This window comes from Siphateles boraxobius, unplaced genomic scaffold (assembly GCF_051911475.1).
Source record: "Siphateles boraxobius isolate OS27281-9 unplaced genomic scaffold, OSU_SipBor_1 130, whole genome shotgun sequence".
Lineage (NCBI taxonomy): Eukaryota > Metazoa > Chordata > Actinopteri > Cypriniformes > Leuciscidae > Siphateles > Siphateles boraxobius.
In genome coordinates, this window is record NW_027508734.1 from 45356328 (window position 1) to 45373793 (window position 17466).

The following is a 17466-nucleotide window of genomic DNA, read 5'->3' on the forward strand; positions in this document are numbered from 1 at the left end:
ACATTTTTTTATATAACTCCGATTGTATTCGTCTGAAAGAAGAATGTCATATACACCTAGGATGGCTTCAGGGTGAGTAAATCAAGGGCTAATTTTCATTTTGGGTGAACTATTCCTTTAACTTTTACAAAGAATATCTCTTTGGGATTGAGACTTTAAGCTTTGTAACTCTGCAGATCTTATACATGCAGAAACAGCTACATAACACACTAATGAAAAAGGAAAATAAGAAATCGCATCATATGACCCCTTTAAGTACACCAGAGGCCAGCCTTGAGAGGCTGGTTCTCTTAGTAGATTATCTGGCAGAATGGAGGATTCTGCCAAACATATCTCAATGGGTCTTGCAGAATATAGAAAAAGGTTCACGTCCACTTCGCAGTGGACGTGAACCTTTTTCTATAATCTGTCAAGTACAATGGGGTGTTACTCACAGTAGTACATCCAGAGCAGGCTCTGGTGATGGAACAAGAAGTGAAATCTCTATGAGCAAAGGAAGCTATAGAATGGCGTCCTCCACCCAACAGAGAGTCAGGGTTTTACAGCCGGTATTTCATTGTTCCCAAAAAGAATGGAGGGTTGCGTCCTATATTAGATCTTTGTCTTCTGTCAAGAAATTCAAGTTCAAAATGTTGATATTGCAGCAGATTGTGACTCAAATCAGATCCAAGGACTGGTTTGTCACAATAGATCTAAAGGATGCATACTTCCATGTCTCTACCCTTCCACAACACATTAAGTTCCTGAGGTTTGCTATCGGGGGCGAAAGAAACAAACAGTATTGGGTTCTCCCGTTCAGCCAAGCTCTATCACCCCGCACATTCACGAAATGCGTGGATACAGATGACTAGCTTATTTTAGCACAGTCGGAGAAGATGGCGGTTCGGCATCAAGATGTCGTTCTCGCTCATATAAAGAAGTTGGGGTTGAGACTGAATGGCAAGAAGAGTGGGCTTTCTCCAGTACAGAGGACCACCTTTCTTGGTGTGGTGTGGGATTCAGTGATGATGTAGGCCGTGCTATCACCTGCACGTGTTGCTACTATCCTCTCAGTCGTAAAACAGATAAAGCTAGGCAAGTCACTTACTGTGAAACAGTTTCAGAGACTGTCTGATGACAGCTGCATCCAACGTGATACCTTTTGGCCTGCTGTACATGAGGTCGCTGCAGCAGTGGCTCAAGACCAAGGGGTTTTCCCATAGGGGTTATATGGAGGAAATCTTGGTTCTTGTCCCAGGGTCAAGTGTTAGAAGCTCATTGTCATCGAGCCACTCTCTCGACAGATTCTTCTCTCACCGGCTGGGGAGCGGTAATGGAAGGCCGTTCAGCTCAGGGTCTGTGGAGGAGTCATCATCTTTCATCTTCATGGCATTGAAGCACTTCCTCCCAGACCTAAGAGGTCATCATGTGCTTGTCTGCACAGAACACACATCAGTGGTCACTTACATAAATCATCAGGGTCTGCGTTCGTGTCCACTATGCAAACTGGCACATCAGATTGTCCTGTGGTCCCTAGGGAAGATGCTCTCCCTGAGAGCAATTCACATTCCGGGGTACTTCACTCCAGAGCTCTGTCCACGTATGCCCTGAAGTGAAGAGTTTTCGCTTCTTGGTGTAGAATGTGACATTGGGATCCAGTCAATTACCCAGTTCGCGAAGGGGTGTTCCCAATGCATCGATGCAGTGTCTTGTTCCCTTCTCAGGGAACTACGGTTTGAGTCGTAACCTGATGCGTTTTTTAAAAAATCTTTCTGTATAGGAAACCCAATAAAGTTTTTTCTTTTCTTTTTTTAACAGAACTGCTGTTGATATTCCGATTGGAATTATACAGATGTTGGATAATATTGGTTCCTTAGTGTAAAATGGAACAGCATAGCAATTTTATAAATGCAAGCAAAAAACAATATGGTGTAACATAATGTTTTTTAGAACTGGAGACACAACTAGCCTCTCTCTGTATAAATAAAAAGAAAAGTAAACAAAAAAAATAATACAGTAGTCCATGTTTGTTTGGGATTTGAACATGTGTCACAGAAATTGTTGAACCAATGCTCTACCACTTGACTACGAATTGACTTTCAAAGAAATGCCCAGAGTTCCATTTAACAGCGGTACTCAGTGTGTCAGCGCACACGAGAGAGAATTGCTCTTCCTTTGTCTCATTCCGCAATAGCAAAAATAATCAGTGTCATTGCACCTAATTTTTTATCACAGATTTTATTCCTCAGGGAGCAGTGCGATCACTGATCAGATTTTGAACACGGCCCCTTGCACTTAGGGCTGGGCGGTATATCGAGTTTGTACAATATATCGATATTTTTTATCCCCACGATATGGAATGAGGCAATACCGTTTATATCGATACAGTAGTTTGATATGAGCACATCTGAAAAATAGCGGAGGACGCAGTGTGAGCTCCTGCAGTGAAAGTAGCCTACATGGTAGCCTACAATTTGTCCTAAACATGACACAAGCTTATATTAAGCGCTTTAAAATAACTGGTAAGATATAGTTAACAAGTTTAAAGCAGCTTGCCCTGTCAGATGCTGTTGCTGACTGACAGATAAATACTTGCGCTGTTTAATGCGTTTGAGACGTGGTGCTTTCCTCAGTGCTTAACTTACATTTCACAGGTATATTCTCCATCTGTAAATGTTAGAAAATCAAACAAATATGTCCATTTCACTGTCAGGAGAGAACGAGCTTCTGCAAGTGAATCTCCGCTAAAATTCAAGCTTCCGTTATTGAGCGCCGCCGCGCGCATGTGCGCCAAACAGACAAGCACAAAAGAACAGTAGCGCAATAATTCTGACTAAAATATACATAGGCTATTGCTAAAATATTTGTTGTTGGAGACAATAAATGTGCCATTTGTGGAATTTTAAACCTACAAGTATATTTTTATGAAAGTATCCATTATAATGGGGTAATCAAATGCAGGCTAATATAATTAGTTTGTGCTTTTGTTTTTATTTTCATTTTTAATTTAGCCTTTAGTCATTTTAAAAACAAAATAATTATATTTGTTTTTAGTTTGAAATTTTACAATGTAATGTGATTTTAACCACCTTTTTGCACATAATATATTGCATAGCCTACATTACATTCACTATATTTGTTTCCATATCCTTCAATATCAACATTGTTTGGATATCATTGAGCAGGGAAATAATTTTTTAAAAATAAATACAGATTTTCTTTATCCAAATAGAAAAACGTAGAAAGTACCGAGATATATATCGTATATTGCCATTTAACCAAAAAATACCGCGATATGATTTTTTGGCCATATCGCCCAGCCCTACTTGCACTATAATAAACAAAAAACACAGACCATCATATCTCGTATATGATGGTCTGTGTTTTTTGTTTATTATAGTGCAAAGGGCCGTGTTCAAAATCTGATCAGTGATCGCACTGCTCCCAGAGGAATACTGTTGCCCAACGACGTCTACAATATTAAATAGGCTATTGTTGTCGTCTTTGTTTTAAACTTTTGATTCTATTTTTTCTGTTCTAACAGTTCATTCTATTGTTTTTGTTGTTGTTGTTGTTGTTGTTGTTGTTGTTGTTGTTGTTGTTTTAAACATTTTTAATCAGTCTCATTCTTGTCAAAATAATACAAAAATGTTTTACAAGACCTTGTGCTGTTTAAAAATAAATAAATAAACAGATAGCCTACAAACAGAGATAACCTATATAACAGTTCACACTTCATATAAATAATAGCCTATGTAAACTGGTGAACTTGTATATGATCGTTTGTTTAAACAGCATTTATCAATGTTTTTTTCTTTATTTAATAATAAAATGATTATTTTATAATCTTACCCTGCAGTTTCAATTTTGCGCCACCTGACAATCATTTCACGAACTACTTTGAAATGCGACTGGTTTATTTACCTTGGCAGCAAACGCGGCGGTAATAGGCATTCTGGTTGACTACCAACTGTACAGGTATATATGATTCTAATGCTACACTAGGCATATTCTACAGCAGCACAAACCTCTATAATTTCATCATTATTGTTTTCATCTGTTTTCATTAGGATTTTGGGTTTAATACATATTATTAAATGAGAAAGGATTTAGAAACATCACTGTGCTTTAGACACTGATCATTCACAATAATATGGCAGTCATGGTGGATTTGCCTGTATACGTGCTGTGTAACAGATTGCTGTCTTGTACATTTTAATGGGATTATGAATTAAGAGAGCCAAGCTGAAAAACAGCTTCCTCTCGGTTCAACTAATAGATTCATAGATAAACATTTGGATACATTCCGAATGAGGATTGTGTAACGTTAGAAACTAAACGCTCCATGCAACACAGTCCTTCTTGCTTTCATCTTAGGCATATATAGAGGGTTAAACATAACCAAACTTTCGCATATTAGCAAAATTATGGGGAAAAAACACCATCAGTAAAGGGAAATCTGAGCATTAGCATTCTCCCAACACCACCTTCCGACCCTTTTAGCCGAAGAGTACAAAACTCAGTGTATCCAGGCATGAAGTAAACAATGCTGCAATGTAATGGGTATCTTTTTGACTTTCTTCAAACATCTGTTTGAGGGGTTTTACAAGAAAAGATACGTGTATAGAATATTAATGAGATATGGAGTGTAACCTTAAAGGAGCCGTATGTAAGAATGTGGCCAAAACTGGTACTGCAATCACTTTCAAATTACTGTAGAGCGGTGCATCCCCTCTCCCTCCTCCCTGACTCGAGGTTGCCAGATAGGCTGCAGGATCCAGCAGGAACGTAGGCTGCTACAAGAAGCTTTTTCTGTTAATTATGTTTATGCTTTAAATGAGAGATGTTTTGCAAAGTAAATATATATCGCAAAAATTTACTAATGGCGAACAGCCAAATATAATCGTAAAGATTTACGCTCGTATGTGACAGTACATTGTTAGAACAGTAGCTGTTAGTCTAAATTGTAGGTATTTGTCATTAACGTAAGTACAAGCACAAGCCTGTCACTGTGTGTAACCGATATCAAAGATACAGCTATTTATTTAGCTGACACTATAAGTGAAAGCGACCAGCTGTATTTTTTAACTTACCTTGCAGTACATGTCCATAACCCTAAAATATGTGATGTGAAAGATTACGTGTCATTCTATTATTTTTGGCTGTAGAACTTGCCTGATAAACAATAATGGGCGTGCTAATGTTGTTTTTTTCCTCAGCGTCTCAGCATAATGACAGAGAAACGTTTTCTGATAATGCATTGCTAATGTTAGTACGTTAATGACGACTCGCCGTTTTTATTACCCAAACAATTCCTTACCTTTTCAATTCGATGACCCACCTCCTCCAAATGAGCTAACGTAACGTTACTTTGCACGAACATGCATAACTTTGTTCGACTGTCATGAATATTTGAAATGTCCATTTACATCAAGTACAAGTTAGCCAAACATAGATAAATCTTACCTATCAAGGAGAAAATTAGCAACGTTGGCGTCTGTCTTCAAATTCTTCTCCGTTTTCAGCCGTCTCCATCTTTCAAAGGCATCTCCTATACAGATCCTTGTTTTATTTCGGACTTTGTCACGAAGTATTTCGGATTCATAACAAGTTTATGAGTTTTTTTTGGTTTCGCAACGTTAGACATTTTTTTTATCAGATTCCGACGATTTTGTAGCTGCAGCTGTGGTAACTAGCAGAGCTGGCAACCCGGATGCCGCAACACTACTGACTTCGTGATTGGTAGATAGGTGGAGGGTGGCGCATCAGAACCAAAACACAACATGACAACATCAGTTGAGGGCTGCAACTTCACTTTTTAAATGACAATATCCTGGCCGGACTACTGTTGTCAGTGATATAAGTATTTGAAATGAACATGATTTCTTAATGTCTAGTGACATATCAGGGCCATTTTATGATTAATTGAAATAAATTTCTTACATACAGCTCCTTTAAAGGGCTGCTTATTTAAAATATGCTGTTCTTTCATATATTTACTAATATGTGGTCAACTTCAAAGGTAGAGTGGAATGGAAAGAGATAAAAAGCAGGAAATAAAATCTAACCTCACTGACCCTTTTTTCATGAGTCTTCTATCTGGATTACTTCTAATTGTCATGATCCTGGTTCTTTCTCTCTTCTTTTCTTACTCTGTCTCCATCTGCTGGTCACACACACACATTACACACGCACACCCGTTATTACTCACTCATCTCTTTCAGCTGTGCCTCGTTCTCTCATCCCCTCACCTGCTCTCAATCTCTTGTCATTAGTCTCTCTATTTCTAGCTTTGTCTCTCACCTCTTCTCTGTCGGATTATTGTTACCCGTCACGTATGTTGCTAAATGCTTGTGTTTCATCTACAGATGATTAGTCCAGTCTTGTCTCGTCCTGTCCGGTGCTGGTAATTATTTTGTGCAGTACGTTACCTGATTTGTGCTGTGTCCAGAGTCGTGCCGTGGAGAGTTGCAGAGGGCTCGACGCCTCACCGGCAATCCTGTTCTATTCTCACACGAGCCTTCCGGATCTGCCGCTTGAGCATCATTCTGCCTACCAAGAATATTTTGTGAACTATCCTTTGTTAAACGGCCTTGGTGGCTTTGCCTTATTTCCATTAAAAGACTATATTACCTGCTTTAAGCCTTTTGGAATCTCTTCTCCACCGTTCGTGACAGAATAATCCGACCACACATGAACCCAACGGTGGAGCATCCTATCCAAGCTGCTGTGGAGATCCAGGGAGCAATGCTGGGTAAGCACGAAGAGGAACTCTCCGCGGCTCGTCACGCTCTGGAGACACTGGCTTCCCAGATGGCTGACCTCGCCAAGCAGTTCCATTATTTCCGTATGGACTCCTCTAGATCTTCAGACGTTCCAGAGCCCCGTGTGAACAACCCCCCCTGCTATGCGGGTGAGCAGACCGAGTGCATGTCACTTTTGACCCAATGTGAAGTTGTTTTCTCGCTTCAACCTCTCACCTATGCCAAGGAACGCTCTCGCATCGCCTTCATCATCTCGCTTCTCAAGGGACGGGATCGTTAATGGGGAACAGCTGTTTGGAGCTCTGATGCAGACTATTTAAGCCACTATTCCCTATTTAAAGAGGAGATGTTAAAGGTTTTCGACCGATCAGTGCACGGTCCTGAAGCATCTCGTCTGTTATCCACCCTCCGCCAGGGAAGACGCTCGGTCGCAGATTTCTCCGTTGAGTTTCGCACTCCCTCCACCTCCTGTGGGTGGAATGAACCCGCGCTAGTGGCGCGATTCATCGAGGGACTTAATGCCGAGATCAGGGATGAGGTTCTAGCTCGTGAGGCTCCTTCTCTTCTCGACCCTCTTATCGACCTGGCTCTCCGCGTGGAGAGACGTTTCGAGTTACGCCGACACACTCGCAACACTGTGGCTTCTCCTCCTCCTTTCTCTATGGTCAGCGCATCCTCCGCGGCAGACCAGGAGCCGATGCAGCCTGGCGGGATCCGAATCTCTGCTGCTGAACGCCAGCGCCGCATCGTCAATCGGCTATGTCTCTACTGTGGTTCTGACAGTCAATTTGTTACCACCTGTCAGTTAAAAGCCAACGCTCATCAGAATAGAGAGGGTTACTGGTGAGCGCTTCCTCTCTGCACCCTCCGCTGCCTTCTCGGACTACTTTTCCGGTTCACCTCCACTGGTTCAACTCTTCCGCCTCCTGTCAAGCCTTGATAGACTCTGGTTCCGAGGGGAACTTTCTGGATGAGACCTGGGCCCTCGAGCATGGTATTCCTCTCGTGGATCTTCAGGACCCCACCAATGTCTTTTCCTTGGATAGACGGGTTCTTGCCAGGGTTCACCGCGCTACTGCCCCTTTGAGTCTCACCGTTTCCGGTAACCACCGTGAGACTATTTCCTTTTTAGTTTTTCACTCCCCCAATACCCCTGTTGTTTTGGGCCATCCTTGGCTTGTTGAACATAAACCCCAGATTAACTGGTCCCTTAACTCCATTCTCTCGTGGAATCTCTCTTGTCATGTTAAGTGTTTGATGTCTGCTGTTCCCCCCGTGTCCTCTGTTTCTGTTTTCCAGGAGGAACCAGGTGATTTGTCAGGAGTTCCCGAGGAGTACTTCGATTTGCGAGCGGTCTTCAGTCGTTCCCGGGCCGCTTCTCTCTCTCCGCACCGCCCCTATGATTGTAGCATAGAACTTCTTCCGGGCTCCAACCACCCCCCCCCCCCCCCCCCCCCGGGGAAGGCTTTATTCCCTCTCTATTCCTGAGCGTGAGGCGTTAGAGAAATATCTCTCTGAGTCATTGAACGCAGGTACTATTGTCTCCTCATCCTCTCCTGCCGGTGCGGGGTTCTTTTTTGTGAAGAAGAAGGATGGCTCTTTACGTCCCTGCATCGATTACAGAGGCTTAAATGACATAACTGTTAAGAACCGCTATACCTTGCCACTTATGTCATCCGCCTTTGAAATCTTGCAGGGAGCGCAGTTCTTCACAAAACTGGACCTTCGCAATGCCTATCACCTTGTTCGCATTAAGGAAGGAGACGAGTGGAAGACCGCCTTTAATACTCCCCTCGGTCACTTTGAATACCGGGTTTTACCTTTCGGTCTGGTCAACGCTCCCGCCGTCTTTCAAGCCCTTGTCAACGACGTTCTCAGAGACATGCCTAACATTTTTGTTTTCGTTTATCTCGACGATATTTTAATTTTTTTCCCGTCTCTCCAGGTTCATGTGCAACACGTTCGTCAGGTCCTTCAACGACTTTTGGAGAATAAATTGTTCGTCAAAGCCGAGAAATGCACGTTCCACGCCCAATCCGTAACCTTTCTCGGCTCGGTCATTTCAGCTCAGGGTATTAGTATGGATCCTATCAAGGTCCGCGCGGTGACTGATTGGCCAATACCTGACTCCCTGATCTCGCTCCAGCGGTTTTTAGGTTTCGCCAATTTTTATCGACGGTTTATACTGAACTTCAGTCAGGTGGTAGCTCCTCTTACCGCACTTACCTCTAACAAGACCCGTTTTTTTTGGAGTGACGCTGCGCAGGCGTCCTTTGATCTCCTTAAGTCCTTGTTCTCGTCCGCGCCCATTCTCATCTCTCCCGACGTTTCGAGACAGTTCATTGTGGAGGTTGACGCCTCGGAGGTGGGAGTGGGGGCTATTCTCTCCCAGCGATCATCTGCTGACGAGAGAATCCACCCCTGCGCTTTCTTTTCGCACCGCCTGTCTCCATCCGAGCGCAATTACGACGTGGGTAACCGCGAGCTTTTGGCCATTCGTCTTGCGTTAGGAGAGTGGCGTCACTGGCTGGAGGGGTCTTCGGTTCCGGCTCCGGTTGTCTGGACTGACCATCGTAACCTTGAGTATATCCGTACGGCTAAGAGACTTAATGCTCGTCAGGCTCACTGGTCACTTTTCTTTGCGCGTTTTGATTTCACAATCTCCTACCGCCCCGGCTCCAAGAATCAAAAAGCTGACGCTCTCTCTTGCCAGTTCGCCTCCCCCGAGTCCAAACCCACTGATGAGGGGATTCTTCCTCAAGGATTTGTGGTGGGTGCGGCGGTCTGGGGAGTTGAACGTATTGTTAAACGCGCGCTCACCCATTCTATCACGCCTCGCCTCTGTCCTAGGGGGTTACTATTTGTTCCCCCGTCCGCTCGTCGCGCCGTTCTCCAGTGGGGTCACTCCTCGAAGCTGTTTGCACATCCGGGAGTTAGGGGTACAATTGCCTCCGTTTCACAGAGGTTCTGGTGGCCCACTCGGGAGCGAGATATTCGTCGCTTTATTGCGTCCTGCTCGGTCTGCGCTCAAACCAAGGTCAGCAACAGACCGCCTGCGGGTCTTCTTAGACCCTTACCGATTCCGTCGCGCCCTTGGGCACAGATTGCACTCGACTTTATTGCAGGGCTTCCTCCGTCCGGAGGAAATACTGTTATCTTCACTGTTATCGATCGCTTCTCTAAGACGGCTCGTTTTGTCCCGCTTCCAAAATTGCCCTCCGCCAGAGAGACCGCTCAGATTGTCGTCGACCACATTTTTAAAATCCATGGTCTCCCCGAGAACGTCGTGTCAGATAGAGGTCCACAATTCTCCTCCCTGTTTTGGAAGGAGTTTTGTCGCCTCATCGGAGCCTCTGTCAGCCTCTCCTCCGGTTTCCACCCTCAGACCAATGGACAAGCTGAACGCGCAAATCAGACCATTGGACGCATTTTACGCAGTCTTGTCTTCCGAAACCCCGCTTCGTGGTCCGAGCAACTCCCGTGGGCAGAATACGCTCATAATTCCGCCCCCTCACCTGCCACCGGGCTGTCGCCGTTTCAATGCTGTCTGGGTTACCAGCCTCCCCTTTTCCCCTCCTCTAATCCCGAGTCTAACGTTCCGTCAGTCAATACTTTTATCCAACGTTGCAAACGAACCTGGAAAGCGGTTAGATCTGCCCTTTGTAAGTCCCGCTCTATCACTCGCCGAGCCGCTAACAAACGCCGTGTCAAGAGTCCACGCTATGTCCGCGGTCAGAAGGTGTGGCTTTCCACTCTTAATCTCCCGCTCCAGTTCTCTTCACGAAAACTGGCTCCCAAATTTATCGGACCTTACCGCGTCGTCAGGGTTCTTAGTCCTGTTTCTGTTGAACTCAGGTTGCCATCCAATCTTCATCGCGTCCATCCCGTGTTTCATGTCTCCTGTCTTAAATCTGTAGTCCGTCCTCCCTCTCGTCCTGTATCTACTCCTGTCCGCGTCGAGGGCTCCCCTGTCTATCGAGTCCGCAGACTCCTCGATGTTCGTCCCCGTGGTCGTGGCCGGCAGTTTCTTGTTGACTGGGAGGGGTATGGTCCTGAGGAGAGAAGCTAGATCCCCGCCCGGGACGTCCTGGACCGCTCGCTCATTGACGACTTTTACCGCTCTCGCCAGTCCTCCTCCTTAGGTGCGCCAGGGGGCGCACTTTGAGGGGGGGGTACTGTCATGATCCTGGTTCTTTCTCTCTTCTTTTCTTACTCTGTCTCCATCTGCTGGTCACACACACACATTACACACGCACACCCGTTATTACTCACTCATCTCTTTCAGCTGTGCCTCGTTCTCTCATCCCCTCGCCTGCTCTCAATCTCTTGTCATTAGTCTCTCTATTTCTAGCTTTGTCTCTCACCTCTTCTCTGTCGGATTATTGTTACCCGTCACGTATGTTGCTAAATGCTTGTGTTTCATCTACAGATGATTAGTCCAGTCTTGTCTCGTCCTGTCCGGTGCTGGTAATTATTTTGTGCAGTACGTTACCTGATTTGTGCTGTGTCCAGAGTCGTTCCGTGGAGAGTTGCAGAGGGCTCGACGCCTCACCGGCAATCCTGTTCTATTCTCACACGAGCCTTCCGGATCTGCCGCTTGAGCATCATTCTGCCTACCAAGAATATTTTGTGAACTATCCTTTGTTAAACGGCCTTGGCGGCTTTGCCTTATTTCCATTAACCTGTTAACCGTTTCCAGAGCGTCGGCGCACTGAAGCGTTTTTTTTTTTATTTAGTTCAAATTTACTATCAGATTTAATGTTATACCTTGACAAACTATACATCATTAAAAAGATATAATACTCAAGATTCAGTATTTGACCACTATTGTATTCTGAGAAACTTATAGTGACAGTTATGTCTTAATTTGTGTCAGGAGTTATGAAATGGAAAAATGAGTCGATACCTTTAATATGAATTATGAGCGTCAGCTGGTCACTTCATAAAAAACACTCCAAGCTGTCGTCATGACAGCGATTCGCAAAACATCGTCCCTCAGGGCTTTAGCTCAAAAATGTGCAGACTTGGAGAAATATTGATATATTCTCATAGATTCACATCATATTTCTATAGACAGGAATAATATTTGTTGAATTTATACCCAAATGCGTCGATGTAATCATTATGATCGCTTCTTACTGAGATGTGCTGTGTTTTCAATTCATACCAATAGCCTGAGGGCGCTATATGCACAATAACAGTCCATATATGGATCACGAAGAAGACCCATAGTCATGTGACATTCCAGGACGTCACTGATACAGAAAGTAGCTGACAGAGATCGCTGTAACATGAGCCAAGATGGCAGCGGTGTGAATAGTCACGTTAGTCTAAGCGTCCAAATAGTTTGAGGAGTTTAAAGTTAACAAGACAAGATGAGATGTAATTTTTGAGTAATGATTAGTGTATGATTATTTCTATCGATTATTTTTGGCAATTTTTTATTTTTTGACTTGTTGAAATGGGCAAAAAAAGGAAGAATCAGTCCCTTCAAGAAAGCGCTATATTAGCTGGACACCTCGTGGAAGAAGAGAGCTGCATGGAGTCGGCCGACCTGGAGATTGTTAATATTGAGACAGAAGTCGGTGCCTTTGAAGAGGTTTTTGCAAGGCCTGTTTCCTCTACTCCATCCAAGAATATGTCGAATGCAAAAGGCAAGAACGATGTTTCTTTATCTACAATCCTTGACGCAATCCAGAAGCTAACTACTAAAGTGGATGAAACGCACGGCAAGGTTGCCGTTTCTTGCGAAAAACTCGACAAACTATCTGAAAAGGTCTCTCAAATCAGTGAAGAAGTCATGAGGCACGATGTCAAAATCGTTCAACTTGAAAAGGAGAATAAGGATCTGCGAGCTGAAAACTTATGTCTAAAAGAAAACCTGGATGAAATGCAGCGGTACTCGCGTAGATGGAATCTCAAACTGCAAGGGGTCCCTGAACGCGATGGCGAAGATGCGAGAAGCGTGACGATCGACATCCTAAGAAAAATGATCCCTAGTATCCAAAACAAATTGGATGATGTAATCGATGTTGTACACCGTCTAGGACCAAGGAGATCCGACGGAGCACCCCGAAATATCATCATGCGTTTTACCATGCGAACCTACAGAGACATGGTATGGCGGGCAGCAAAAGACTCTCGCTTTCTAAAGGATAACAAGTTTCGCATCAAAGAGGCGTTGATCAAGCAGGATGTGGATGCTAGAGCCAAATTATGGCCGCTTGTCAAGAAGGCTCGTGAGGATGGAAAGGTTGTTTCATGGAAGGGACCCCATGCTTTTGTTGCTGGGAAAAGGCTTGAAATTAACCCTTGAGATACAACTTCGAGGTGTAACAGCGTTCAAGTTTAATTCCCGAGAGGTGAACTGATTTCTCTTATTCACAGTCTACATTCATGAAGCACCTGCAATCGAACTTGACTCTTGATTTGCACATGGACACTCGATATTTGCGGTCTGCCTTCAGGGAGCAACGTTAACGTTTGTTGTATTCTGTTGTGGTTCCTACAGCATCGTAAGTTTTGTCCTCCCTTACAGTTGCACTTTTGCCTAAGACTCAATATATATGTTAACTTTAACTACCTCCGTGTTAGCTCACGTTTACAGCGGTAAGCAAAACCTTCTGTGTTCTTGTTATTGTTCTGGGTTTCATTCTTATTATCCAAACAATATTCCAAGTAATTTTTTTTTCTTGTCTTTTTTTTATACTCTTTTCTTTTTCTTTGTGTAAATGCAAGTCGTTGAATTTAATTCTTTGAGCATTATTTCGTTAAACACTCGTGGCTTGAGAGATCTCACTAAAAGAAAGGCTCTATTCTTATACTGTAGAAGAACAAATGCTGATTTAATACTCTTACAAGAAACTCATTCCTGTGAGAATGATGCTCGTTTTTGGAAATCACAATGGGGGGATAAGGTATACTTTAGTCATGGCTCTAATCATTCTGCTGGTGTTCTCATTTTGATCAACAAGTTTAATGGAGATATTGTGGAGTCCTTGGTTTCTACGGAAGGAAGATGGGTTATTCTTGTCACTAAACTTGATAATTCTACTTTTATAATATGTAATATTTATGGCCACAATTTAAGTTCTGCCAACAAGAGTCTTATTTTGTCATTACAGGGTAAAATTGAAGCTTTAAAAAAAAAAAAAAAAAGAGATCGCTGTAACATGCAGATAAAGATGTTTTGAAGACAATAAACATGATTGCAATGATATTTGAGTTACCTGTGTTCTTCAAGCCATGCCATGTATTTCATAATAATAGATTATATTTATAATGCAATGCTAATCGATATAGATTTCATCATCGTGCAGAACACTATAAATAATACATTTTCTGTCGGATTTTTTTTTATCTGAAGCCAAATTAGATCACAGAAGATTATTTAAAACACTCGACTTGTGTTATAAAGTAAGTTTGGAGCACAAACATGGTTTCAATCTCATAAATGGTCGTGTATTGATGGTGTGCTAAGCTAACATGCTAGCTAGCCCAGGTGCACCTGCCACCAGCAGTTATTGTTTTATGATTTTTTTCTAAATAGGAATGCTTACTGAAATGTTTCAGTGCATTTGATACCAGTTTCAAATATTTAGTGAGAACTTTGATAAAAGAAATTAGGGTTTGAAACCCTATGAATAGCCTGTGAATAGCCAGTCGTTAGTAGCTATAATGCAGACAAAAGAAATGCATATTTAGAGCCATAACCAGTCTGGAGAGGTGTAAATGTGTGCAAGGAGAGACTGACTCTGAATGGGGCTCGTTTGCACCACAAAATAATAGAGACAATAGACTGATTAGATGACTCAGAAGATGACTAAACATCAGTTTGCATTTTAGAGTCTAATCAAAATAAAGTAATTTGACATGATCTTGAAAAACATTTAACTAAATACATAGTTTTAGACTTATCATTTTCATATTTTAAATATAAAATGGTCACACATATGGCTTTAGCTGCAGTGCATTTCTAGATTGCTCCAGGGCCAACTTCAATTTTATTTTTATGAAGATGTTTCATGAAAGTAAATTTAAATTTTCTAACTTTGAAGCTATTTAAACATTTTTTTTTCATTATGACAATAATTATTTCTACATTTACAATAAACTACTAGGTGTCAGCTTTCAAATGAGATCATACTTGTGCTTTTAGTGCAAAGGGTTCATGAACTGTATCTGTTTAAGTTTGGGTATGCCATTTCTGGGGATTTTTCAAAAGTGGCCTTGAAGGTTAACAGGTTAAAAGACTATATTACCTGCTTTAAGCCTTTTGGAATCTCTTCTCCACCGTTCGTGACACTAATAGCATGGTTACATGCTCTTACGTATATGTAAATGATCTCTTGTGTTTGATTTGTCATTTCACAGTCATTTTAACTTTGGCTTGAAAATAGTGGCATGGTTACAATCGTACGAGCGGTAAGAGATACTTCAGAGAATCTTAGAATCTGAAGAACTGAAAATTCAAACTTGATAACACTTCACTTTCATGAAAATTTGATTATATGTATTACTCTATTTTGTAGCAGTACACTTCTAGCAGACATAGCAGAAGATTTTAGATTTAGAGACACGCATCCAAACTTTGATTCGAGGACTACTTTTCAAATATTTAAAAAAAAAAAAAAAATACAACCCATATTTATTTGATGGTGGCTAAATTAATGAGAAAAAAAGCATCAACAGTTTCAGACTGCTTTTCCCAGCAGTGCAGCAGTTATTAATTTATGAATTTTTTTACTAACAAGATTGATAATATCAGATACAAAATTATAACCATGCAACCGTCTGCTACCGTATTACATTTGTGCACTATAGGTCCCATGAGGAAGAATTCCATTAATTGGGAAGGAGGAATTGTCTAAATGTATTTTAGACCCTATACCTACTAAGCTATTGAAGAAAAAATTTCAGAAAATTGTAGATCATCTTCTTAATATTATTAATTTGTCATTGACATTACAGGATATGTCCCACAAACTTTCAAGCTGACTGTTATGAAGACTGTAAAGGTCAGTAAGATTCATTAAAAAAAAAAAAACTTGATCCAATAAAATTAGTTAACTACAGGCCAATCTTGAATACATTTTCTGTCAAAAATATTAAATCACATATATCCTCACAACTATGTTCTTTCTTGGAGAGAAATGGTATTTGTGAGGACTTCCTGTCGAGATCTAGTATCAACGTACTGAGACAGATGATTTTCTTTTATCATCTGATCATGGTTGCATCTCTCTATTTGTGTTACTGGACCTTAGACCTTTGATATTATTGACCACAACATTCCTTTGGACAGGCTTAAAAAGCGATGTCAGCATTAGTGGAATTGCATTGGCATGGTTCAAAACGTACTTATCTGACAGTTATCAAATTTGAAGCAGTAAAGTTCAGTATAGTGTATCACAAGGCTCAGTACTAGGACCGTTGCTTGTCACACTGTACATGCTAGCCTTGGAAGTACGGGAGTATTAGGAAACATGCCGGTCAAGCTGATGATACTCAGCTCTATATTTCTTCAAGGCCCAACAAAGCATACCAATTATCAAAACTAACAGAATGCATTGTTGATATAAGAAATTTGATGACTAATAATTAATTCCTACTACTACGTTCAGAAAAAAAATCAAAGGTTTTAATTAATGGATCAAAAACCTCTGCATGTAATAACATAGAATACAGGCTAACTCTTGATGAATGCTCTGTCAAATCTTCGTTATCAATTAGGGATCTGGGTGTGCTGTTTGATAGCAATCTTTTATGTGAAAGCCACATTTCTAGCATTTTCAAACAAGACTAGATCTCGGAAAAGATCCTCAGCAATGACCTCTGTGTATAGATGAGGCCTTTCGCACAGATCCCCTGGCCAGCTATGAACGCGTCATGCCAGGACCAGCTGGGACCTAAATGGACTTTTAACAAGAAGGACGTTCATCATGCTTAAGGCCACTGACGAGCCAGTTGTGTACTACTGGCTCAATGGCAGCCCTACCTTCATGTTTCAAACTGCTGGGCAGACTACAACTCTTCCTTCCCACCTAATGCCCGTGTGATGTATTCCAATCAATGTAACACCATGTCCATTTATCTAGGCAAGAGAACTGGTGCCCTGACTGAGCCTGGTTTCCATGGCTTTTTCTCCATTTCTATCACCTGATAGAGTTTGGGTTCCATCCCACTGTCACCTTTGGCTTGCTTTGTTGGGGACACTTAATAATATTATTGATATGACTATACTGACACTATATGATGAGAACAAAACTTGAACTGCACTGAATAATGACACTATTGTCTTCAGACATGAAAAAAAAAAAAACTATGTTTCAGAAGTTTCACTCACCAATGACTCCTGTAGGAGGATGTAGAGCTCATGTCCATGTACATGTGCGAGATCCAATGGTGTATTTCCATGACTGTTTGAGACCTTTAGGGCCTGCCGGGATCCAGGACACTGCAGTAGAGCACTGGCCAGATCTCGCAATCCATGCTGGGCAGCAAAATGCAGGAGAGTAGGAATGTCCTCTGAGCTATACTCTGGTAAAGAAAATCAGTGCAGTTTAGTTAGGTGACCTAAACAATGTGCTTCATGTTGTAACATTTTATTTTACTGGTTTTATTTACTCAGTCTAACTGATTATTTTAGGTTATACCAAATAAAATAATTTCTGTGGAATACATTTCCAAGTTTGACAGTGTAGATGTCATTAAAGCTGCTCCA

At 41.9% G+C, this 17466-nt stretch overlaps 1 protein-coding gene across 2 annotated transcripts in view; it reads right to left on the bottom strand.

Moving 5' to 3' along the window:
* Nucleotides 1-17466, bottom strand: part of LOC143737752 (B-cell scaffold protein with ankyrin repeats-like) — a 159366-nt gene that overhangs the window by 88813 nt on the left and 53087 nt on the right. For both annotated transcript variants that reach the window (XM_077229588.1, XM_077229590.1), the window contains one exon: nucleotides 17089-17282. In XM_077229588.1, coding sequence (XP_077085703.1) covers nucleotides 17089-17282 — 194 coding nt within the window. The remainder of the gene's footprint in view (nucleotides 1-17088; nucleotides 17283-17466) is intronic.